This window comes from Globicephala melas, chromosome 15 (genome assembly GCF_963455315.2).
Source record: "Globicephala melas chromosome 15, mGloMel1.2, whole genome shotgun sequence".
Taxonomy (NCBI): Eukaryota; Metazoa; Chordata; class Mammalia; order Artiodactyla; family Delphinidae; genus Globicephala; species Globicephala melas.
Genome location: NC_083328.1, coordinates 1,249,050 through 1,273,327, shown reverse-complemented (window position 1 = coordinate 1,273,327; position 24,278 = coordinate 1,249,050). Strand labels below are relative to the sequence as shown.

Below are 24,278 nucleotides of genomic sequence, written 5' to 3'. Positions count from 1 at the left end.
TTGCTTGTCTGTCACAACACCTTTCCCACCAATGCAGGGCACGTGCTGGGATGTGAGCTGGGAGCTCTTGGCCGCCCTGGGTTAAGGGGCAGGTCGTCAGCCATGCAGCCTGGACAGTGGTGAAGCCGGGGCCACAGACCCAGCCTCGGGGACCGGCCGCCTCACTCACGGCTGTTGCCTGTGGCCAGTGTGGGCGCCACGAGGGGTCCTGCCCGCATCCCCTGTCCCCTCGGGGGCTCGGTGGAGAACTGGGTGGGAGGTTAAGGGCCTCTCTCTGGGGTGTCATGACACAGCCGGACAGCCGGCAGAGCAGGAGTCCCCGGTGCCGGCGGCGGGCGGCACACCAGGGCTGAGAGGGTGGGCAGGCGGGTGGCCGAGCGCAGGCCAGGAAGAGCGGAGCTTGATGACAGCCCTCTCTCCTCCAGGCGACCCACACACGGGGACTGGGTTGCTGCGGGGTGGGAGGCCCTGAGGGCGGACTGGAGAACGGCCAGATCCCGGCGTGAGGACAGTGGCGCCGTGCCTGCAGCCGGCTGCCGGGGCCCACCGCGCCCTTGCACGCAGGCGTCTCATCGGGGGCCTTCGGAGCCCAGGGCAGCGGGCGCTGGTGTGGGAGAGCGCTCTGCCCCCGCTCGGGGCCGCCCGCCCCGTTTCTGCTCCTCCCCGTGGGTGCGAGCGGGAGTCTTCTCCCTGCTCTCCTCCAGCCTCGCCGTCCTCCCCACGCCGCCCCCACCGTGGGTCCCTTCCCAGCGGTCTGTGCGTGGCCTGACATCCTGTAGAGGAATTTGAAGTCACAAGATAAATAAAGTATCAAGATATCAGAGCCGATCAGAGCGTCGGTGCGTCTAGAACCTGCTCTGTCCAGCCGCCGTGGCCCCCTCTCCCCGGATCTCGATGTCCCCCCACGCGCCCCTGTGGCCGTGTCTGTTGCTGCTCTGGAGACAAGAAGGAAAACCCAGGGAGGCCCTGTGTTTGCGGGAGGCCTGGCGACGGGCGGGGCGCCGGGGAGAGGGAAGCGGGTGCGCCTGCAGATTCCTGGGGCCCGTGGTCCGCACTCAACCCCTCCTGTGCTTCCTCGCAGCTGGAGATGGAGCTGAAGATGCTGAAGGCCCAGGCGGGCCCGGCCGAGCAGAGCTTCCTGTTCTCCAGGGAGGAGGTGAGCTCGCTCAGGTACGTCCCGTCCGCAGGGCTGCCCCCGCCCCGGTGTCGTCTTCACAAGTCACCTCCCGTCCTCGCGGCTCACAGCCCCGCTGCCCCGTCTGGCCTTTGCTCAGCCCCCTTCCTCAGGTGGTGCTGACAGCCAGGCCTCCCTCTGTCTCAGCAGACGGCAGGCCACTCCTGTCCCGGCGCTGTCTGCGGGGACACACCTACGGTCCTGGGTGTGTGTGATGACGGGCAGTGCGAAGTGCAGCAGGGGTGCCCGGGCAGGTCTGGGGGGCTTCCGGGTGGGTGCCCGTGCGTGGGGCTGAGGGCGCATGGGAGGACGTGCTCGCTGGCGGCCGGGCAGCCGGGCCAGGCAGAGGCCAGACCCGCCGGCCCTGGTGAGGCTCGTGGCCGTGTTCCCGTGAGCAGCAGGAAGCCGTCCAAGGTTTCAAAGCAGAGGAGTGACATCTGAGCCGGGTGGGGAGGCAGGAGGGGAGCTGCCAGCACCTGCTGAGCCCTCGCTGCGGGGTCAGCCCTCAAGCTGTGGGCCGAGGGTCCTCCAGGCGCCCCCTTCACAGCGCTTCCTGGTCCCCGCCGCACCGGGCGGCCTCCTGCCCCTGGCACCCCTTGCTCTGCTGCCCTCGCCGCCTTCCGTGTCTGAACGGTCAGCCCTTCGTTCCTTGTGCCTCGGTTTCCCAGCGTCGCACGCGGTGACTGCGGGTCAGTGTCCTCCACACAGCTGAGGGCATCCTCGGCTTTCCCAGGAAGCCGCACGGGGCCCCTTGAGGACAGGCGTCCCGGGACATGTGGCCCCACCGTCACCCGCTCACGGTCGGGAGGGCGACAGGGACTCCAGGGCCCCTGCCCCCGAGTGAAAACCCAGGCAGCCTCCACCTCCCCGGTCCTCTCCTTCTCCCACGGATCCAGGAACGCCTGCGCCTAAGGGGTCAGTGCAGAGGAAGGCTGTGAACCCAACGGCCTGCCGTCCGTCACCCGCCCTTCGGCCTTCCCTGGAAGCCTGGCCGGCCAGGGGAGCCTGGGGCCCAGGGCTGGCCCTGCCCACAGGGGGCACCTGGGAGCCCCTTCCTCCCGAGGATGGGGGTGAGGACAGGGTGGGCACGGCGTGCCTTTGTCACGCACACAGGTGGAGCTGCTGTGCATAGGTTGCGTGTGTGTTAACATACATGTCGCGTGTGTGACGCGTTAAGTGTGTGCACGTGACGTTTTAAAGCGTCACTCTCTCGAGGAAGGAAACTGGGGAAAGTTCAGTAAAGATTTGAGTGGCAGCGGCTGAAGGGCTCTCTCAGCTGGAACAAGGCTGGGCTCCTGCGTCTGTGCTGGCGGCTCTGGGGGATCCCAGGTGCTGTCTGGGTTTAGCATCTGGATAGACTTGCTCGTCCTGGAGACCGGCGCCTGCCCGTCCCGCCCTCCGGTGCCCTCACTGCCGCCTGGGGCCCCCCACCTGCCCACCCAGGCCCGTTCCAGCGCGCAGAGTCCCCCGCTTCAGGGGCTGGGGGGCACTGGGGATGCCCCCTCCCCCCAAGGATGGCGCTGTGCTGGGCCTCGCCCCCTCCCCTTCCGGACTGCCAGGGGCTAGATTCCTGTTATTCTTTCTTTAGAAAACTTACTGAACGGATCCTTGCTGAGCACCCCTGCTCCGGGTCTTACACTGCCCTCGATCAGGAGACGAGTGTTGGGTCCCGGGAGCGGGCGCGGCCGAACACGGACGTGGCTGCACGGTCACCCCCCGCGACCCAGGCCCTGAAGCCAAACGCGCCTCCGTGGACCTGGGCCTGGGCCTGTGGACCTCAGCGAGGGGTGTCCTTTGAAAGGCAGCCGTGGCCGGGGTGAGGCCCCCAGACCCTGGTGCTCCGGGCTGAGGGCAGCCTCCCGCTGCCCCTCCGCACCACGTGCAGCTCCGCCAGGAAGCCCGTTGGTTGGCCAGCAGGACCCTTCCGCCCGGGCTGCAGGCATACTGGGAACCAGCGTTGGGCCTCTCCGCCCACCTGCTGCCCGGCTGCCAGCAGCCACGGGGTCCCCGCCTGGACCGTGCGGGGAGCCGGGGCCAGGACCCCGTCTCTCCACTCCTCGCGCTGACCCTGCGGTGGGTGCGAGGGGCAGCCTCCCCCCACCGGGCAGAGCCTCTGGGTCTGGGTCCTGGCCCGCCTCGTGCCTTCTCTCTGGGGGACTGAAGAGCCGTGTGCCGTCCGGCGCCCCGAAGTGCGATAGAGACGCGCTCTGGCGGCCCGGTCTGCGCCGCGTGCTGGACACCCGGAGGCCTTTCGTCTGGCGCCTCTCATCCCCACCTCTCGGGAGGCGTCTCGTCTCCCTTTGCTGCTGCTGCTTCTCTGAAACTCTCACCTGCGTGTTGAGCTTTCTGAATTCTTTCCGTGAGAACGTGTTTGATCCTACTTTCCATCGTTTGCTTCTGCATCCTATAAACTTTCCCCGAATTTATCACCCGCTCTCTTTTACTTCCTGTCACGCTGTTAGTTTCCTGAGACTCTTTTGTAGTGTTGCCGTTGCTGTTTTATACTTAGAACACGTTCACTGACTCCTTGACGTTAATCATGAAGCTCTCTTCTGTCCGCACAACCTGCTTCCTCTAAGTTGCTTTCTTTCTGTCACCATGGTGGTCTGGGCGTAGGTCTCCTGTTGATGTTCTCCTCGAGGCCCTGGTGGTACCAGCCATCTGCTCACGGGGAGGGGGGACACCGAGCAGCTCCTGGACCCACCCTGGGCCTGGTGGACTCCCTGCGGCTGCACTAGGTTGAACGTGGCCATTTCACTGGGAGCCTCAGGACTGGCGTCTGGGTCCTGTCTTCGGGGAAGACGCCTACCTGGAGGTTGGGCTGCCAGCTTCTGGGCGTGTAGCTGGGGACACGACCGGCAAGCTCGGTGTCACTGTGGGGACGTCCCCTCGGTCCCCTGTTGACCCGGGCAACTTTGCCCTCTACCTGGTACCCTTCTGCCCGGAGACCCGCTGTCTTCTCTGTAAAGAAAATGAATTTCCGGTCTTCTTCAGAGGCAGGGGAGAGACACATAAGATCAGATGCGGAAGAGGATGTGCAGATGCTGGATTTTGAAAAGATCTTTAGCTTCTGGTTCTGGTCAGCTGGAGCAGCCGCGTCATGCCCAGGTCCTCCCCTTACAACCCAGAACCCTTTGCATCACACCAACCGAGGAAGGCCCGGGCAGGGGCTCAAGGGTGGCCTTGAGGACCCTGGGACTTGGCGAGCTCCCGAGTTATCTCAGCTGCACTTTGCCTGGATCAGCAACAAGATACACACAGCTCCCAGGAAAGCCTGTTCCCCCGCAAGGGGAAGCCCTCTGACAACACCGCCCCGCTTTAGCCAAATGCCCAGGAAAAACCCGTCCCCTTCCTGCCCCATGGCACCAGCACGCAGGCCCACCCGGCAGTGCCACTGGGCCAGCAGGGCTTTCGGTGACCACCGGCTGCAGCAGGCAGTGGAGTGTCAGCCCAGGGAGTGTCAGCAGGGCTGAGCTGATCCTCTGGGGCAGCACTGGAGCCAGAGTGCGATGGCGGGGGCTGGTCACCCTTCCTGTCACTGACCCGAGTCAGAAGGCTCGGCACACAGTTCCTGCTCCCACCCTGGAGCAGCGGGGCGGCCCTTGTTCACCAGCCCTGGTGTTGGTGGACCAGTGGGGAGCCCAGCTGACACCACCCTGTCTGCAGGGTCTGCTTTTGCAGCATCGTGTCAGCAGGGACTTCCACCTCCTCCTGAGCCGGGTGGTTGCCGCCAGGGGAAGGTTAAAGAGGAGGAGGTCTCACAGCGTAATGCTTGGGGTGTCCAGGATGCAGTAAAAGCCCCTTATCCTGTCCAGAAGCAGGGCAGCTGTAACATGAACAAGAGAAGACAGTCATCAGACACCAACGCCACAGTGACTCGGGTGGCGGAATTACCCGATGACGATTTTAAAGCAGCATCGTAAAAATGCTTCTGCAAACACTTACACATCCTCTTTAAACAAATGAAAAAATGGTAAACCTCAACAAAGAAATAAAAATTGTTTTTTTTTAAAAAAGAACCAAACAGAAATTATACACCTGAAAAATACAATAACCAAAATAGAAAGCTCATTGGATACGCTCCACAGTAGACTGCAGACGAGAGAGAGAATTGTGAACTCAAGGGCAGATCAATAGAAATGATCTCACCAGAGCCACAGGGAAGCAGACTGAAAACAAACAGGAACAGAGCCTCGGGGACCTGTGATGAGGGGACACAGTGTGGGACTTTGCTTAATTGGGGTCCCAGACAGGGAGAAAGGGATCGGGGCTGGGAAAATACCTTAAGAAGTAATGACTGAAAATTTCCCAAATCTGGTGAAGGGCATAAAACTACAGATTGAAGAAGCTAAGTGAAGCCCTCACAGTATAAAACTAGAGAAATCCACACCATGACACCTGCTAATTAACCTTCTGAAAATTAAACACACAGGAAAAATCTTGAAAGAAGCTAGAGAGAAGCACGGTAGCATCTCCAGGGACATGGATCTGAGTGACAGCTAGTTTTTCATCTGAAGCTGCGGAAGCCAGAATGAAGTGCACAGTTTTCAAGTTCTGAGAGAAAAGAACTGTCAGCCAGTGGAAGTATCCTTCAGGGATGAAAGGAAAATCAAGACATTCTCAGACGAAGTGAAACTAAGAGAATTTGTCACCAGCACACCTACCCTTAACGAATGTCTAAGGAAGCCTCCCGAGTAGGAGGGACATGGTAACAGAGGAAAGCTTGGAATTCCCGAGGGGAAGGAACGGTGGCGTGGGTAAAAACAGGGAGAAGTATGAGAGACGGTCCTCGCGTTTTTCTGAAATCGTACTCGAGGTCAAAAACCCGTAGCGTCCCGTGATGCTGGTGACAGAAGAAACGCACAAACCCATTCTTACGTTAAAGTGGGGAGAGGGATATGTCAGCCCCAGGAGGCCAAGTCCCCTATGTGTATCTTAATAGCTGCAGCAACCACTGAGAACTATCTGCAATGCAGAGTGCTCAGAACACTACAAAACTGTACAAGTGACCTGCTGGCAGGCCAGAAAAGAGAAACAGAGGAGTCGGGAACAGGGAGTGAGCAGAGAACATATAATAAAGTGACAGATTTAAGCACCAGCAAATCAGTCGTTCTTTTAAAGTAAATGATCTAAACGCACCAACTAGAAGATAGCAGAGCGGCAGAGTGGCTATGAGCACACGACCCAGTTGTAGTTTATCTACAAGACTCAACTTCAGCGGTAACAACGGAGGTCGGGTGAAAGGAAAAGGATGAGAAATGATGGACTATGGAAACATGAATGTTTTTAAAGTAGGTATGGCTTATGTTAATGGAATAATTTCAGGTAAAATACGGTGGACAAAAAAGGGACGGTACATGAGGCTCAGTCTGCCAGGAAGATACAGCGATCCTAAATACGTGTGCGCCGGACGACAGAACTTCAGACCTCGTGAAGCCCGGAGACGGACCTGAGCGGAGAGACGGACAGACCCACCCGTGCAGCCCAGGACCCCAACACAGCCTCTCAGACGTCGTAGAACTTCCAGACCGAAAAGCAGCCAAGACGCGGAAGAACTGAGCACCGCCATCCACCAGCGGGACCTGACCCACAGAACTGAGCACCGCCATCCACCAGCGGGACCTGATCCACAGAACTGAGCACCGCCATCCACCAGCGGGACCTGACCCACAGAACTGAGCACCGCCATCCACCAGCGGGACCTGATCCACAGAACTGAGCACCGCCATCCACCAGCGGGACCTGACCCACAGAACTGAGCACCGCCATCCACCAGCGGGACCTGATCCACAGAACTGAGCACCGCCATCCACCAGCGGGACCTGACCCACAGAACTGAGCACCGCCATCCACCAGCAGGACCTGATCCACAGAACTGAGCACCGCCATCCACCAGCAGGACCTGACCCACAGAACTGAGCACCGCCATCCACCAGCGGGACCTGACCCACAGAACTGAGCACCGCCATCCACCAGCAGGACCTGACCCGCATCCAGGGAAGGCGCGTGGGCAGCGCACCTGGAAGGCCAGCGGCGTGGACCGCACCCGGGGCGTGGAGCAGACCTCCGCAGGTTCAGGAGAATCGGCTTCATACCCTGTGTGCTGTCTGACCAGAAGGAGCTCAAACCAGAAGTCAGTAACAGAAAAACAACAGGGGAATCTCCTAACGTTTGGAGATTAAACAACACACTCTTAAACAAATAGCTCGAGTGTGGAAGAGGACATCTCAAAGGAGAGATAAATACAGCTGACTGATGGTGAAAACACACCTGTCGGAGTCTGTGGGACAATAAGAGTCAGCGCCGAGAAGGCGGGTGCACAGCACTGAACGTTTGCATTAGGAAAGTGGGGAGGTCTCCGATTTATACTCCAGCCTCAGACCCCGAAAAAAGAAGAACAAAATAAGGCCAAAACAAGCAGAAAGGAGGAAATAATAAAGGGCAAAATATAATGAAATTGAAAGGAGAAAAACAGAAAATTCTTGAGGCAGAAAGCCAGTTCTTTGGGGAAAAAAGTCAATAAAATTAATAAACGTCTAGCAAAACTGACAAGTCTGGAAAGAGAAGACACAGGTCATGAGTATCGAGCGTGCAGAGGGTGTCTCTGCAGGCCCTCGGCTACATAGAGGACACAGGACACTGAACAGCCCCAAGCTTGCCAGATCATTAACTGGGGGCAACGGACCAATGCCTCAGACACCAGAGACTACCAAAACTCAACCAAGATGAAACAGGAAATCTGAATCATCTTACAAACATTAAAAACTTGAATTCATGATTAAAATGTTCCTCCAAAATATGTTGCCAGGCCCATATGGTGTCCCTGAAGAATTGTAAACATTTAAAGAATAATTAACATCAGTTTTACACCGTCTCTTTAGAACACAGAAGAAGAGGTTACCGGGGGTGGGGGTGGGGGGATGGGTGTCTCCGAGGAGACGGTGTGTGTGGGCTCAATGGCGGCGGTGTTTACACACATCTGCACATGCGACAGCGTCACGTGGCAGCTGTTTACCTCGTTACCATTGAGGGAGACACTGAGTGAAGAAGACATGGGCCTCCTTGTACAGTTTTTGCAAGTTCCTGTAATTATTTCCTAAAAAGTGGGGAAGAAGAGAGAGAGAGAGAGAGACTTCCAGCCACTTCCAGTTGGAGCCCTGCCTTCTCGCTGCTTCCGGAAGCAACTCTCGGTGATGCCGTTCCTGAGACTTGGGGCACTTTTTGTGGTAGAAGCTTCTTGGCGTTTCCACTGCTGGTCTGGGAGTTAGCTTTTTTGTGTCATTTACCATTCATTCATCTGTTTTCCAACTTCTGAAGTTTTTTGGACACTGTGCCTTCTATTTTCTTTGTCCTTTCAGGAGCAGGCCTCAAAGGAAGTAAGGAAGACCTGTTCTTGTTTTAATGGAATTTTGAGAGAGGTTGCACTTAAATGTAAATGCTGGAACTGGCATCTTAAACTGAACTCTTTGGCATTTTTTTCTATTCATAAATATTTTATACATAGTGAAATCCACATCATTTAAACTCTGTTTCTCCACTTTGTATTATAACGCTTTCCCATGTTTTTACAGACTTCGTGTAAATATTAACATATAGTTTGTTCCGTAACGCAGTTGGCTAACCCACCTCTGGAGTTTGAGTTATTTTCACGTTTTCAGCTGTTAAGAACAAACCGTGATGAGCATCTCTGTGCATTAACCGTTGGCCATGTTTTGACTTATGGGCAAGCGTACTTTCTGGGTCCCAGAAGCTCGACGGTGCTTGGGCTGTCTTGTACCTAGGATTCCGACGCCTTACGGTTTTGAAAGTGGGGACAGTTCCCCCCTCCAGCAGCAGTAGTAACAATCGTGCCAAAGCAGCGGACGTTCACCCAGTGCTTTCTGTGTGTCAGGCTCTGCACCCTGTGCTTTCTCTGCATTAGCCTATGGATTCTTAGGGATTTAAATCCCGAAGAGGGATTTAAAAATACCTGTGTCATTGAGGCATACTCTGCATACAGCAGGATGCGTCCCTTTTAATGTCCAGTGTCGCGAGGGTGAGGTACCCAGGGGTGGGGCTGTGGTAGTCGTCCACCCAGAAGGCAGGTCTCAGACAGTGTGTTGTCTTTGGAGAAGCCTAAAACCACGATTAAACCAAATAAAAGCCAGTCTGCTTTTGATGATCGCCATGCTCCTGCAGTTGTGCAGAATGGCGGTAGTAAAGTACTCCTCAGCCGCCTCAGCAGACGCCACAGTCACACTGACAAGCAAGTATTCACGCTTGTTGTCACCATCACGATACGGCACGGACTGTATCCTAGGATACTCTTTATTTTTTACTGTTAACGTTATCATGTAGCAAAATGGTCTCTCTCTTGGTGTACAATTCTGTGAATGTTAATTACTTACCCCCTAATCAGAGCATAAAATAATTTCATCACTTCAAAATCCTCCTCACGCCGTCAGTTTATAATCGCCCACCTACATAGCCATAGTCCCCTGGCAACCACTGATCTGTTCTCCATCCCTACAGTTTTGATTTTTTTCTCAATAATGTCCTATAAATGAAATCCTACAATTTGTAATCTTTTGAGACTGGCTTCTTTCACTCAGCATAAGTGAGATTCATCCAGGATGTTATCTGTATAAGGTTCATTCCTTTCTGAATACCGTAGCTTTCGACCCAGTTTTGGAACCAGGAGGTATGGGTTTTCCAGCTTTGTTGTCCTTTTCCAAGATCGTTTTGATTTCTCTGACATCTTAACATCAATATTAAGTCTTCCAATTCATGAACATGGAATGTCTCCCCATTTATTTAGTTTTTCTTTCATTTCTATTAGCAATCTTTTGCAGTTTTCGGTGTACAAATCTTATACCTCCCTGGGTAAATTGATTCCTAAGTAGTTCGTTCTCTTTGATGCTCTTGTAAATGGAATTATTTTCTTAGATTTGTTTTTCACATTGTTCATTTCCACTGTATAGAAATATAACTGATTTTTATTTATATTGAAATATATTAATCATTCCAGCTGAAGGTTTGTCGACTTTGTTGATCTTTTCAAATAACCAGCTTTTGGTATTGTTGATTTTTCTTACTGGTTTTCTGTTCTCTGTGTCATTGTCTCTAATCTTTATTATTCTCTCCCTTCTACCACCTTTGAGTTCAGTTTGCTCTTCCTTTTCTAGTTTCTTAAGGTGTACAGTTAGGTTATCGATTTGAGATCCTCCTTTTTTAATGTAGTCATTTAAGGCTATCGGTTCCCCCAGAACACTGCTTCCACTGTTGTCCTGTGTGTTGTTTTATTTTATTTCCTCCAGGTATTTTCTGATTTCCTTGTGATTTCTTCTCTTATCTGTTGGTTGTTTAAGGGTCTGTTGTTTAGTGTTCACATATTTGTTTTCCAGTTTTCCTTCTATTATTGGGTTTTACTTTCAGCCCATTGAGTTAATTCCATGAGATCAATAAATTTAACTTCTAAGACTTGTTTTGTAGCCTAACATATGTAGTCTTTTCTGGAGAGTATCCGTGTGCACCCTGCAAGAATGTGTCCTCCGCTGTCGGGTCTAGTTGATTTACAGGTTCCCAAGCGCCCTGCGTCCTTGTTGTTGTTGCTCCTTTTCATAGCTGGGTAATAGTCCACGGATGGACATGCTGCCGCTGTAAAAAATTTATCCATTCGCTTGTTGACGGGTATCTGTGTTGTTTTCAGCTCCGGGCAGTTGTGACTAGGACTGCTGTAAACATGCACGTGCGGGCTGTGTGTGGGCACAAGTTTCCATTTCTCCAGGGTAGACACGCAGGAGTGGAATTTCTAAGGAATGGATGAAGTGCATGTTTGGCTTTGGAAAGTGCTTTGCTCGGTGCTTAACCAGAATTGTGTGAGAGTTTGGGTGCCTCCTTGTCGGCGCTTGCTATAGTCAATATTCCTGTGTTAGCCCTTCTGCTGAGCGTGTAGTGCATCTCACCATGGTTTTCTACTTGTATCTCCCAAGTGGCTACTGACGTTGAACACCTTTTCATGTGTTTAGCTGCAACCTGTTTAACCTTTTTGGTGAGGTGTCTGTTCAGATATCTCACCTGTCTTTTACCCAGTTGTTTTTTGGTTGTTGCTTTGTTTTTTAACCTGTTGTTGAATTTTGCAAATTCTTTATGTGTATTGGATACGTATTTGTCAAATATGTGCTTCGCAAATATTTTCTCTTGGTCTGCACTTTATTTTCATTATCTTACCAATGTCTAAAACAAAAGTTTTAAATTTTGAAAAAGTCCAATTTATCAAGTTTTAGATGTTGAGTCTGAAAACTCGTTGCCTAGCCTTGAGTACCAAAGGCGTTATCCTATGTTTATTTCTTAAAATGTTCTAGTTTCACATTTTACATTTAAGTTTCTGATCCATGTTCAGTTAGATTTTGGGTAAGATGGAGGTTTAGGTGAAGATTGACTTCTATTTTTGCCTAAAGAAGTTTAACTGCTTCAGGACAACATGTGGTAGAGGCTGTCCCTCCTTCGCTGAATTGCGTTTTCATGCCTTTGTCAAACATCGGTCGGGCGTATTTCCCTCTCTTCCTGGACTCTCCATTTTGCTGTGTTGATCTAAGTGTTCATCTCATCACCCCCGACTTGACTACTGGTAACCTTGGGGTAAGTTTTTAAAATCTGGTAGTGTGACCCTCCGATTTCATTCGTCTTTTTCAGAGTTGTTTTAGCTATTCTAGTTCCTTTGACTTGCCATATAAATTTTAGAATTGGTTTGTCTATATCTACCCAAAAAAAATCCTGCTGGAGTTTTATTGGCCTTGAGTTAAATCTTTACGTCAGTTTGGGAAGAATTGACATTCTCCTTGTGTTGGGTCTTCCGTTCCGTGAACACGATACGTATCTATTTATTTACATCTTTGATTTTTCGTCAGCATTTTGTGTTTTCAGTATACAGACTCTGCATGTTTTATTAGATTTATACCTAAGTATGCCTTTTTATATCAGTTGTAAATTCTGTTTTATGTTGCCTTACTATTACATAGAAATGATTGATTTCTGAGTTGTTCATCTTGTATCCTGCACCTTAACCGAATTTACTTATCAGTTCTGTGAGGGTTTTTTTGGTCTTCATTTTTGGTTGATTCCTTGGGATTTTCCCGGGCAGGTACCCTTATCTGTACCTTGTCTACATCGGTTTTGTATCTTCTGTGAGTGGGATGCCTTTGGTTAAGACTTGCAGACTGGCGTTGGAGTGAGGAGGGCAGACATCTCCGCCTTGTTGCTGGTCTTGGAGGAGCACCTAGTCCTTCACCGTTAGTTAGCTGTAGGTTTTTTTGTAGATGTATCAGGATGTAGCAGTTCCCTTCTATTCTTGATTTGACTTTGATTCTTATAAAAGTTTATCATGAGTAGATGTTGAATTTTGTTAAATCCTTTCTTGAATAGATTGATACGATTGTGTGTTTTTTCTTCTTTAAACTGTCAATATGGTAGATTACATTGATTTACTTTTCAGTGTTGAGCCAGCCTGACATCACGAGATAAAGCCCCCTTGGCTGTCATGTAATGTTCTTACGTATTGCTGGATTCAGCTTGCCAGTGCTTTGTTGATGATTTTTGGTCCATTTGTGAGGGATACTGGTCTGTGGGCTTCGTCTGTTGTTCTGTCCTTTTCTGGCTCTGTCTGAGCGTAACGCTGGCCTCACGCAGCAAGCCGGGAAGTACTCCTCGTCTTTTCTGGAAGAGACTGTGAAACCACGTAGGCCTGGGTATTTCTGTTGTGGAAGGTCTTTAGAAGGGTCGGGTGGTGGGTGCCTTGTTGGGCGGCTTGGCTGGACCGAGGGCAGCTGTCCGTGTGGACGCGCTCCCGCGGAGCCTCCCGCTCCTGGTGCTGCCGCTCGGCCTCGTCTCGACTTTTCCCTTTGCCGGTCTCGCTGGAGCCTTACAACTTAATTGGTCTTTTCAAAGGAACAGTGTTGGGCTTCGTTCATTATCCTCATTGTTTTTGTGTCTCAATTTCATTGATTTCCACTCTTTATTATTTCCCTCCGTCTTCTTGCTTTGGCTGTATTTTTCCCCTTTTTTTCTAGTTTCTTAAGGTGGAAGCTTAGATTATTGATTTGAGATCTCTCTTGTTTTCTAATATAAGCGTTTAAGGCTACAGATCTTTTCTAGGCACTGCTTCAGCTGCATCCCACACTTGCGATCTGTCGTGGTCTCATTTTCATTCAGTCAGGTTGTATGGTTTTCAGTTTCTTTAATTTGCTAATGTTTGTTAAATGCCCCAGGAACATGCTGTGTCTTGGAGAATGCTTTATCTGTACTTGAGAAGAATGAGTATCCTGTTGCATTGGGTGGTATGTTCTGTAAGTTCCTGTTAGATCCCATCGGTTGACAGTGTTGTTCAGTCCTGTGTGTCTTTGCTCGTCTTCTGTCCACAGTTCTAACTCCTTAGCAGGAAGCTTTGAAATCTCCAACCATACTTGTGGGTTTGTCTGTTTTTCCTTCCAGGTCCGTCATTTTTCGCTTCATGTATTTTGAAGCTCTGCTTTTGGGGGCGTGTTCATTCAGAGTTATTGTGTCTTCTTGGTGAATAAACCGTTTTACATGTTTGTCATTCCTCTTTTTTGGGGTGGCCACTGTCTGGTTATCTCCTGAAGTCTCCTTTGTCCGGTGTTAATACAGCCACCCCAGCGTCATTCTTCCTTCCCTCCCTCCTTTCTTTCCCTTCTTTCTTGCCAGCTGTTCACTTCGGAACGATTGCTGGCTTACAGGAGAGGTGCCCAGATGGCACAGCGCGCCTCACACGCTGCTCACCTTTGTCCCTCATTGTCAACATCTTCGTCTCCCTGGTGCGTTTGTCACAGTCAAGTCACAGTCAACTGGTCTGCGGCCTGCGTTCAGCCGTTCGTTCACCCAGCAGCGTCCAGCCCAGGGCCCCACCCTGGTCTCAGCCATCTCATCCCCCCGCCTCCCCCGCTCTCTGCCAGTTTCTCGGTCTTTGTTTTCCGCGACCTTGGCCGTACCAGCATCCCCAGCCCACGTTTGTCTGACGTGTTCTGCGACGAGGCTGACGTGTGGCTTTTGGGAAGATGCTGGGGTTTGGGGTTTCATGCCTTCTCATCGCATCAGATCCGGGGTACGTACTGTTAACAGTTCCTGCTTCACTTTCATTTCACCTTCTGTCGTCAACGGTCAGGAGGGACCAGGACACTCTCTCAGCACCGAGCTCAGCGGTCTCCAGCGTTTCGCCTTCGCAGAACCGCTGTGGCCTAGTGACGCGGCCCTGCCCTCCACTCTCACCACTGTCGCCCTCAGCGTCCTTGTTTCCGGCAGCTGCCTCCCGCCCCACCCAGCCTCTGCCCGGGAGCCCGTCGGTCCGCACGTTTTTTACGTGTTTGTTCCGGCAGCACCTTCTCAGTGGCTTATACAGCACACTTACTTTCTCACGGTTCTGGAGGCCTGGAGCCTGAGGTCGGGGTGTTGGCAAGTCTGGTTTCCCCTGAGGCCTCCCTCTTAGCCTGCTGACGCCTTCTCGCCCACCCCACCCCGAGGGCCCCACCCCGCCCCGGCCTCGTCTGACCCATCGCCCTCCAGAGGCCCACCTCCAAATATCACACCCGGGGTTGGGCTCCAACGTGTGAATCTGGGGGACCCAGACATTCAGTCTGTAGCAGGACACCCCCCTCCTTGTACGAGCGGCTCCAGAGCTGGTGCGGTCCCTCTCCCCGCGCTCAAGCCTCTGCTGCAGGCGCAGGACAGGGCCAGCGATGCCTGCGGAGAGCCCGATGCTGGGGACACAGAGCAGACCGTCCGACAGAGGGATGGCCAGGCCCACGGGGACAGAGCAGCTGTAGAGCCCTGAGCAGGCGGTCGGGGAGGAGGCCAGCAGGCAGGGTGTGGGGCCCGGGACCAGAGGGCGGTCAGCCTGGGCGAGTGGCCTCCCAGCCCAGCTGCTCTTTGCTCAGCGGCGCCTCTAGTTCCGCCCACTGTCCCCTCCAGCACCGGGAGCCTGACCCCTGGCACCCTACCCCCGCTACCCTGGGTTTTAGTTCTGCAAAAGCAATCATTCTTCCCTCAGAAGTTTTCCAGGGTAGTTGGTACATTCATTGCAAATGTTTTTTTAGGGAAGATAACAAACACCCCTCTCTCGCTGATTTCTCCTGACACACACGCGCGCACGTGCACACACACACACGCGCACTCACACGCCTGCTTTGATTGGCTTCGTCTTCTCGAGAAATGATCTGGGATGTCATCCAGTTTATGTAATACCCTCAGTGTTTAAAAAACTTGGAGTTAGTCAATTTCAAGACACTTAACGCCAGACCTGATTGCTTTGAACAGTTTGAAGGCAGACCAGCGTTCTGAGATCTGAACAAACACGCACACACACTCATTCATTCGTCCTCTCCCCCGACCCCTCGGTGAGATAACAGTTCGCCTCAAAGGAGGACAAGGAGAAGAAAGCGCCCGTTTTTAAGATGCACAACTAGTGCTGTTGACGTGGTTTGCTCTCCGACAGCTGGGATGGGTTCTAGCTCGCCGCTTACTAGGAAGCCTGCTGGCGCGCACGTGTGCTTATTTGAGTTTAGACCGGAGAACTTCCGCTCACAAGCCTTCAGAATCCATAATACCTGTTTTAAGAGGGGCCTTGCGGGGCTCTCACGCAGCCTGTCCCTGAGATGCAGGGTCCTTCTCCAGAAGCGGCTTCCCGGCGGAGGCCTGGGCACTGACCACCACCTCCCCCCAAGCTCACGGGGATGCCTCACCGGGGCCGGGCGGGTCACACCTCCGAGTCGTCCCTCGGAGAAGCACTGACCTAGAGGGTAAGGGCATCGGCCCTGGAGCCCGACTACCGGGCTCCCTAGCCTGGGTACCGGATGGGCCGCTTCCCTGCGGTCACTTAACCTCTGTGAGCCTCAGGTTCCCCTGTGAAAACCAGGGGGTGGCATGCGAGCTGTGCGGGGCACTGGCCTCACTGGGCGCCAGAGACTCTTCCTCAGTTCCCTGCGATGCTCGCAGCCCTGCCCGCACCTGCAGCTCAGCACTGCTCGGGCGCTTCTGCGAGGGACAGGGTGACCTGTCAAAGGCACGGGTGCAGCGTGTGTCTTCACAGTTGTAGGCTGCACGTGTTAAGTGTACAACTGGATATATTCTCTTTCTCTCTCTCTCACACACACACGCACACGCACACACCCATGGAACCATTACCACACTCAAGATAGTGGGCCTGCCCTTCGCCCCCAAACGTTCCCTCTTGCTCAATTATAACCCTGCCTCCCCCTCCTCCCCTCCGCCACCCCCAGGCAGCTGGTACCCGTCTGCTTTCAAGCACCGGGTGGCGGTGGGCACATCACGAAGCTGTGTGTTATGGGAGCTGTGCAGTGTGTACTCTGGCCTCTCTCTCTGAGCCTAGTTGTCTTGAGCCAGCACGTGTGTGTCCCAGCAGTTTGCCCTTTCTCTCTGCTGAGCCTTATTCCCCTGTGCGCATACACCACTGTTCGCTCACGTACGCCCTTGCTGGTGGACGTCTGGTTTGCCCCAAGTTTTTGCTGTGGGAATGAAGCTACTTTGTGTTACACACCGAGTCCTTGTGTCCTTTCTTTTCTCCCGGAGGAACACTGCAGCGTGGGATGGCTGGTAGTTGCGTGAGTAACTCTTTAAGAAGCTGTCTTCCAGAGTGGTGGTACTGTTTCATGTTCCCGCTGCCGGTGGACGGGAGGTGTGGCTTCTCCTCGCCAGCACTTGGTGTGGTTGGTCCTCCCCATTTTAATCCTTCTGGTAGATGCGAGGCAGCGTCTCACTGTGGTTTAAGCTTTTGTGTCCCTATTGACTAACGATGTTGGGCACCTTTTCACGTGCTTGTCATTGTATATCTTCTTTGGTAAAATGTTCAAACTTTTGTCCATTTTTTATTTGATTACTTATTGGCTTGCTGTTGAGTTTGTAGAGTCCTTTATACAATCTGGATACGAGTCCTTTATCAGGTATTGGCAAATCTTTTCTCCCATTCTGTAGCTTGTCTTTTCATTCTCTTCATGAAGTCTTTTTTTTTTTTTTTTGGTACGCGGGCCTCTCACTGCTGTGGCCTCTCCCGTTGCGGAGCACAGGCTCCGGATGCGCAGGCTCAGCGGCCATGGCTCACGGGCCCAGCCGCTCTGCGGCACGTGGGATCCTCCCGGACCGGGGCACAAACCTGTGTCCCCTGCCTCGGCAGGCGGACTCTCAACCACTGCGCCACCAGGGAAGCCCTGGAGCTCTTTTGTTAGTGCACGAATGTTTCAGATTGTTCTGTTCTCTTGGTCAGTGGACCTCTTTATCGTTATTCTGTTGGTGTCTTCATGGTGAAAGTGCCTTTTTGTTGGTGGCGTATAATTAATTGGGTGCTGCTTTTTCATACGTTTTGATGGTCTCTCCACCGTTTAATTGGGGTGTTTAGACCATTTACATTTAGTGTGATTATTGTACGGTTAGGTTTGATCTTGTCATCTTATTTTCTTTGCTGCTTGTCCTGTCTCTTCATTCCCATTTGCCTGTTTTTCTGGCTTCTTTTGAATTGCTTGGGTGTTTTGGGGAGTTTTTTTGGTTTTTTTTTTTTGTGTGGTACGCGGGCCTCTCACTGTTGTGGCCCCTCCCGTTGCGGAGCACAGGCTCCGGACGCGCAGGCCCAGCGGCCATGGCTCACGGGCCCAGCCGCTCCGCGGCATGTGGGATCTTCCCGGACCGGAGCACAAACCTGCGTTCCCTGCATTGGCAGGCGGACTCTCAACCACTGTGCCACCAGGGAAGCCCCACTTGGGTGTTTTTTATACCATTTTATTTCCTTTTTTGGCTTTTTGGTTGTAACTCTTTGTTTTTTTTTATTTTAGGGGGTGCTCTGAGGTTTTTAATACACATCTTTCACTTATCACCGTCTCCCTTCGGGTGATACTATACCTTTTCACATATATAATATAATCTCACAGCTGTGTGTGTCTGTTTATGCAGCCTTCGTGCTGTTGCTGTCATAAAGTTTACGTAATGTTTATGTCTGGAAACCCCAATATGTTTTTTATTAGTTTTGTTTAAACAGTCAACCTCTCTTAAAAATAGTAATTTAAATATTTCTAAAGGATGTAAATAATATGAAAAGCCATACTTCTGCCCACGTAGCTAAGATTTCCGTTGCTCCTCACGCCTTTGTGTGGCTTCTCCTTCCCTTCTGCCTGAGGATCTCCCTTGACGTTTCCTGTAGAGCAGGCCTGCTGGTGATAAATCCTTTGGTTTTGTATGTCTGAGAACATCTTGATTTCGCTTTTGTTCTCAGTGGGAATAGAATTCTCGCTTGACGTTTTTTCATTTCTTCTAGTATTTTAAGGACTTTTCTCCTCCTTCTCGCTTGCAGTGTCTCTGCTGAGGAAGCTGCTTTGCTCCTCTGTGGGTAACGCTTCCGTTCTGCGGCTGCCTGTGGGATTTCTTTATCACTGGTTTGGAGCAGCCAGATCGTTTGTGCCCTGGGGCTGTTTTCTTCATGTTTCTTGTGCCCGGGTTTGTGCAGCTTCTTGGGTCTGTGTCTTTATAATTTCGTCACATTTGGAACCTTCTTGCAGTATTTTTCTGTCCCATCCCCACCACCACCGCCACCGCAGGGACTCTAGTTACACGTAAATTCACCTTCGTGGAGTTGCCCCGCCGCTCAGCAGTGCTCCTTCCAGTTTTAAAGATCGATCTTCCTTCCTCTCTGCCTGCCACTGTGGCTATTGTGTGGCTGTGTCTCCAGGTGCACTAAACTTCTGTCCTGCAGAGTCTGGTCCCTCACTAATATCATCCGGGACTTTTCATCTCAGGCGTTGCAGCTTCCACCTCTAGGAATTCAGCTTGGTCTTGTTTATCTCTTCCATACGTGTCCTTCACTGCTGAACAGTGGACTATTATTCCTTTGTTCCAGTAGCTTTTAACAACTGTTTCAGTGTCCTTAGGTGCTGATTTCATGTCTGTGCGGTTACCCTGCACGGGCGGCGTCTGTGCGGTTACCCTGCACGGGCGGCGTCTGTGCGGTTACCCTGCACGGGCGGCGTCTGTGCGGTTACCCTGCACAGGTAGTGCCTGTGCGGTTACTCTGCACAGGTAGGTTATTCTCTTCATTGTGGATCAATTTTCCTGCTTAACGCCCAGTAATCTTTGATTGGATGGCAGGCATTGTGAGTTTTAGGTTGCTGGGTTCTGAACGTTTCTGTGCTTGTATAAATCTTGCTGAGCGTTTTTCAGGGATGCACTTAGGTTTCTCGGGAAGAGTTTGGTCCTCTCAGATCTCGCCATTGTGATTTGCTGGGCCAGCCTGGAGCAGGTACCTCCCATTCCCGAGCCAAGACCTTCCTGAATTACCCATGAAGCGTGAGTTTTCCATTCTGGCTGGTGGAAAAGGCTCTGTTCCTTACCCTGTGTCAGTGCTGGGCACTGCTTCCTTGGCATTTTTTAATTTTAAGTCATATTAACATGGTTGCTATAAAAAAAATCAATTTAAAAAGGAAGACAAAAATCGGCGCCTTCTTACGATGAGCTGCAACCTACCTGCATGGCTGCTTCGGCCACTGGCCTTGCTTGGCCTCTGGGCCTTCGGGGTAAGAGCCTCCTTCTGCACCTCGTCCGGGTGGTCCCACAGCCTCCAGCCACCAGCTGTGTCCACAGTGCACGTAGGAGAGCTTCCCTGTCTTTTCGTCGTGCTGGAGACTCTCTACATGTCGTTCTCTTGACTCTCGCGACCCCTCCGGTGCGCGGTCACACTTGTGGGGGTGGACTGGTGGGCACAGGACACGTGCAGGCCCACCGTGCCACCCGTTAGTTGTCCTCCCTGCTCCCTTCCGGTCGTGGTCAGCGAGGGCCCCACCTCTGCCCGCGGCAGAGGCTTCTGCACCGGAAGAGACGCCTTGGCTGCGCTGCCCCGTCCTGGGCTTGTGTTTTACAGTTTTTCCTTAACGTCATCTCTTCATGTCACATTTCTAGAAATATGTACTTGGCAACGAGCCTTTTAACCATCTTGTAACCTTTCGCCTTTTCCTCCCCAGAGGGCGGGCTGCGGTGGGGTTCCTGTCACGAGTCTGCTCTCCTTGCAGGTTGAAGGTTGAGGAGCTGGAGGGAGAGCGGAGCCGTCTGGAGGAAGAGAAGAAGGTGCTGGAGACACAGCTGGAGCGGCTCACCCTGCAGGTGAGCTCGTCCGGGGCTTGCCCTGCCCTCCTGTTTTCTCCTGGGTTTGGCCCAAGGTTCCTGCACCCCGGCCATCCCACTTTCTAGCTGACCAGACCAGCCTAAACCGGGAGCCTGTCCCCCACCCAGGCCCCTGGCTGGCCGAGAACACCCGTCCCGAGCCACCAGAAGGGCCAGCCTGCCCCGGGTGGTGCTGCCCCCGGCCGCCCGCCCCGTCCGCTTTCTTGGTCTCCGTCTCGTTTTTCCCGACCGCTGGCCGCAGCGAGCCCACAGCCTGACCTGTGCGTCGCCCGTGGCGGGTGTGACGGGCGTGCCCCCTGGGAGGAGACGCCGGCAGAGGTGCTGGGCGGTTTGGGGTTCGTATCCCAGCCAGTCCGCATCTGCCTGCAGCTGGGAAGTGCGGTTTGCTACTTGCACTGTGTTGCTTTTGCTTTGTTTTTCGTTTACCCTCCTGTCTGCGTTGTTCACGGCAGGAAGCCCGCAGTTACTGATCACCCAGAGCTTGGACAGGCCAGTGATTGTGCGCTTGGCATCTATTAGAGGCAAATCAGATCTCCTTTTTATTCCCGATTCCTGGAGATGGGAAAAGTGACAACCCTGATAAAACGAGGCTGTGAGCCGCAGCTGGGCCGTACTCCGCTCCAGGACCTGTCACCTTGTACCATTTTAAATGGGCCGCAGTCCTGCTGGGAGAGCTGGGCTGCTGGCGGATGAACCCCCGGCCGCCCGTCAGTGGTGCCGTGTCAGGGCAGGATGGGGAGTGTCTTTCTGGGTCCTTAGTTGAGCTCAGCCTGGGGTCACGGCTGATGGCTTCCCAGGCCTCTGACTGGGGCTCAGTGAGTGCTGCCGAAATCCATGTTTCCTTTTTCCTGCTCCAGGGCTTCAAGGCCTGTCACGAGGAGCCTCAGTGGCCCTTGGTGATGGTGTTGAGGGTCAGACCAGGTGAGAGGTGCAGTGAGCACCGTCAGTGGATGTGGGGCGACGGGGCCGGTGTTGGGGGCTCCCAGCTCAAGCCTTCCTATGTGGGAGGTTCGGGCGGGTGGTGCCCGGCCCAGTCCGCACTCCGCGGGTGGGGTCAGCGACGTCGGCCGTGTCCAGACTCCTGGGCCCCGCATGGACCTCACGCAGTGTCAGGGCCTGGCTGTGCATCCTGGAGCCGCTCACGGCCAAGGCGGCAGGTGGCATCCGTGTCAGCTTGGGGAGGGCACGGGTCAGTATCTGCGCCCTGGTGTGGCCTGGCTCTCGGCATGCAGGTTTCTGTCCCACGTCACAGCCCCTTCTCCGTGTGGCCAGTTCCAGCCTGAGCTCCAGCAGGAGCCTCTGTCCCACGTCACAGCCCCTTCTCCGTGTGGCCAGTTCCAGCCTGAGCTCCAGCAGGCTCTCGGGAGCACCCCCGCCCCGGCACAGGGCTCGCTTCAGAAAGGTCCTTGTGATGGTGGGGGCCAAGTCCTGTCTCCTGACTCACCATCTCAGTCACAGGGGCCACAGGCCTCTGCTCCGTGGGCCCTGGGTTTTCTCCTTAGGCCTCCTGTATCTGTGCCCACCCACACTCCTGGGGGACGTCCTGCTGCCCCCTTTTCACTGACGAGGAAGCTTCGCTCAGAGAGGTTCAGCACTTTAGTCACGGGCACCGAGCCCCAAGGAGCAGGGCTGGCCTTTGAACCCAGGGCCGTTGTCTCCTGAGCCGCTCCCCCGCCCCCCGTCGCCCCCGGCCTTCACACACTCCTGACCCCTCACCCCACCTCCCTGCCCTGCTCCTTGGGCTGCACCTCTGGTGGCCCGGCCACCATTCCCAGGTGAGCAGCCTCAGCTCCGGGACCACCGGTCTCCTCCCCCACCCCGGCCCCCCCCACCGCCCTGCCTGCTGCCCCCGGCCTGGGTCCGTCGTATGATGCTCTGGGGCGAGGAGAGGCGTACGCCCCCAAGGCTAAGCGGACGGGTCACCCCCGTCGCAGCGACAGTTCTTGTCTGACCGTGCCGCCAGAGAGACAGAGTTTGCCCCAACGCCGTCCAGCCCGGGCGGAGCGTCCGTGGGCAGGCCCTGCCCAGGAGGCAGGGAAACGGGCGGATTCGGCCCTGGAAGGAGGATGCCCACCTGCACCCTGACCCCTCAGGGCAGACAGAGGGAAACCACTGGGCGTCCTGGTCCTGGTGGAGTGGACCGGGAAGACCTCATGTCTGGCTCAGGGAGCCCCGCCAGGTGGCGCTGAGATGGGCCCGAAGGGGACCTGGGCTCGTGGAAACCGCGGAGACGTAGGTGGTGCCCTGGGGGCACCGGCATCCGAGTCTGTAGACCTCGCCTGGAATCCTGCCCCTCAGCTGGGTGGTCTCGGGCATGTCGTGCTTTGCCACCCGAGTCCCCAGCACATCCTTTATAAAATCGGGGATGATGCGCCCACGTGGGGGTTACCAGGAGGTCACAGGCCACGTCTGACCACACCATCGTGAGGCCAAGACCTCGTCCCCTTCACCTCGGTCCCCGGGCCGTGGAGGCAGCAGGAGAGGGCAGCACACCCCTCCAGGTGGCCTGGCTTCCCCCAGGCCCCACTTCATCTGTGCGACCGCAGAACCGCGGCTTCATGGCCTGGGCAGAGTGGGAGGACACGGACCGAGGGGCCCAATTAGCGTGTAGCTCCCCCGGCTGTGTGTTTATCCGCGGTGCTGCCGGTGTAATCCGTATGCAGGTCTCCTCTCCTCTCTCCCCCTGGAGGAGTCTTCAAGTTGGGCTGCTCAAGGAAGATTGATTGAAACCCACTGCAGTTTGACTTGATTGGGAACATGTGCTTGGAGAGGGAGCGCGACTAGTTAGAACTTTCTGTAATTAGTTCGCAGCTGGTTGGTGAGGCAACCGCGCCGGTTACCGCTCAGAGCTGAGTGCACGCCTGCCGGCCTGTGCCCACTCAGTGCCTGGCGGGCCGGGAGGGGAGGTTCCTGGGCCCTCCGCCTGTGGTGCGTGGCCTGTCTGGGTCTTTCTGGGGGCCCTTGGCTACTCCCACCTCATCTATCCTAAGGTAGCCAGCCGTCAGGGAGACGAGGCCCCCGTGTAGAGATGGCGAAACTGAGGCCACAGCTGGCCGTTTAGTAGAGGCAGAGTGCCCTTCGGTAAAGACTGAACTTGGGCAAACCAGCTGGGACTCTGGGCCCGAAGCAGACTCAGGGAACACACTCCCTGTGCCCCCCGGGCCTTTCCCAGTGGTCCTGGTGGGCATAGGGCACTGCCCGGGCGCGCCCACCCCTCCCGCCCTCGGTCATCCCTCTTCTTAGTGGTTGGGCACTGGGCCTGGTGTTGGTTCTGTCCCTCCCCAGCCGTGGCCCTGGTCTCAGTCTGCTCGCCTGGACGTGGAGCTGACCCCACCCCCCTGCAGGCTGTCATGGGGAACGCGGTGACGTGCCTGGCACAGAAGCACCGCCGCTGCCGCTGTCGCCGCTCTTACCTTGATGATGCCACACGGTTGCCCATGTTTAGCTTCTCGTGGGCCACGTTTGGGGCTGTCAAAGCAATGAGCCGCCTGGCGCTCCCGGGATGCAGTCCTGAGGGCTAGACGCGTGGCAGCTCTGGGCCTGGCAGACGCTCGTGCCCCCGGCAGTAGCCCCTCTGGTGAGGAGCGAGCTTCGCGTGGAGGGGAGTGAGGTTGGTCCCCCTGGCTCGCCCTGGGTCCCGGGTGGTGGAGCCGGCATGCAAACTCAGCCCTACCGGTTCCCCCATCATGTTACGAACAAACCGTCAAACGTACGGCAAAGTTTGAAGAATTTTACAGTAAACACCCATGCGTCCCCCCAGGTCCTGCTGCACACTCTCCTGTGGCTGCTGTGTGACGCAGTACCTCTCTACCCCCTTCCACCCACCAGTACTTTCTCTTTTCTTAATGCATTTTAAAGAAAATTGCAAACATCTGTACCTCTAAATGCTTCAGCACGCACGTAATTAAGCAGAATTCATCTCTGGGCTTTGCGCCCCCGT

General features: G+C 54.3%; 1 protein-coding gene across 2 annotated transcripts in view; it reads left to right on the top strand.

Moving 5' to 3' along the window:
* The window catches only part of MAD1L1 (mitotic arrest deficient 1 like 1), a 319,426-nt gene that overhangs the window by 213,389 nt on the left and 81,759 nt on the right, over positions 1–24,278 (top strand). For both annotated transcript variants that reach the window (XM_030849542.3, XM_060285821.1), the window contains 2 exons: positions 1,082–1,170; positions 20,227–20,317. In XM_030849542.3, the coding sequence (XP_030705402.1) occupies positions 1,082–1,170; positions 20,227–20,317 (180 nt within the window). The remainder of the gene's footprint in view (positions 1–1,081; positions 1,171–20,226; positions 20,318–24,278) is intronic.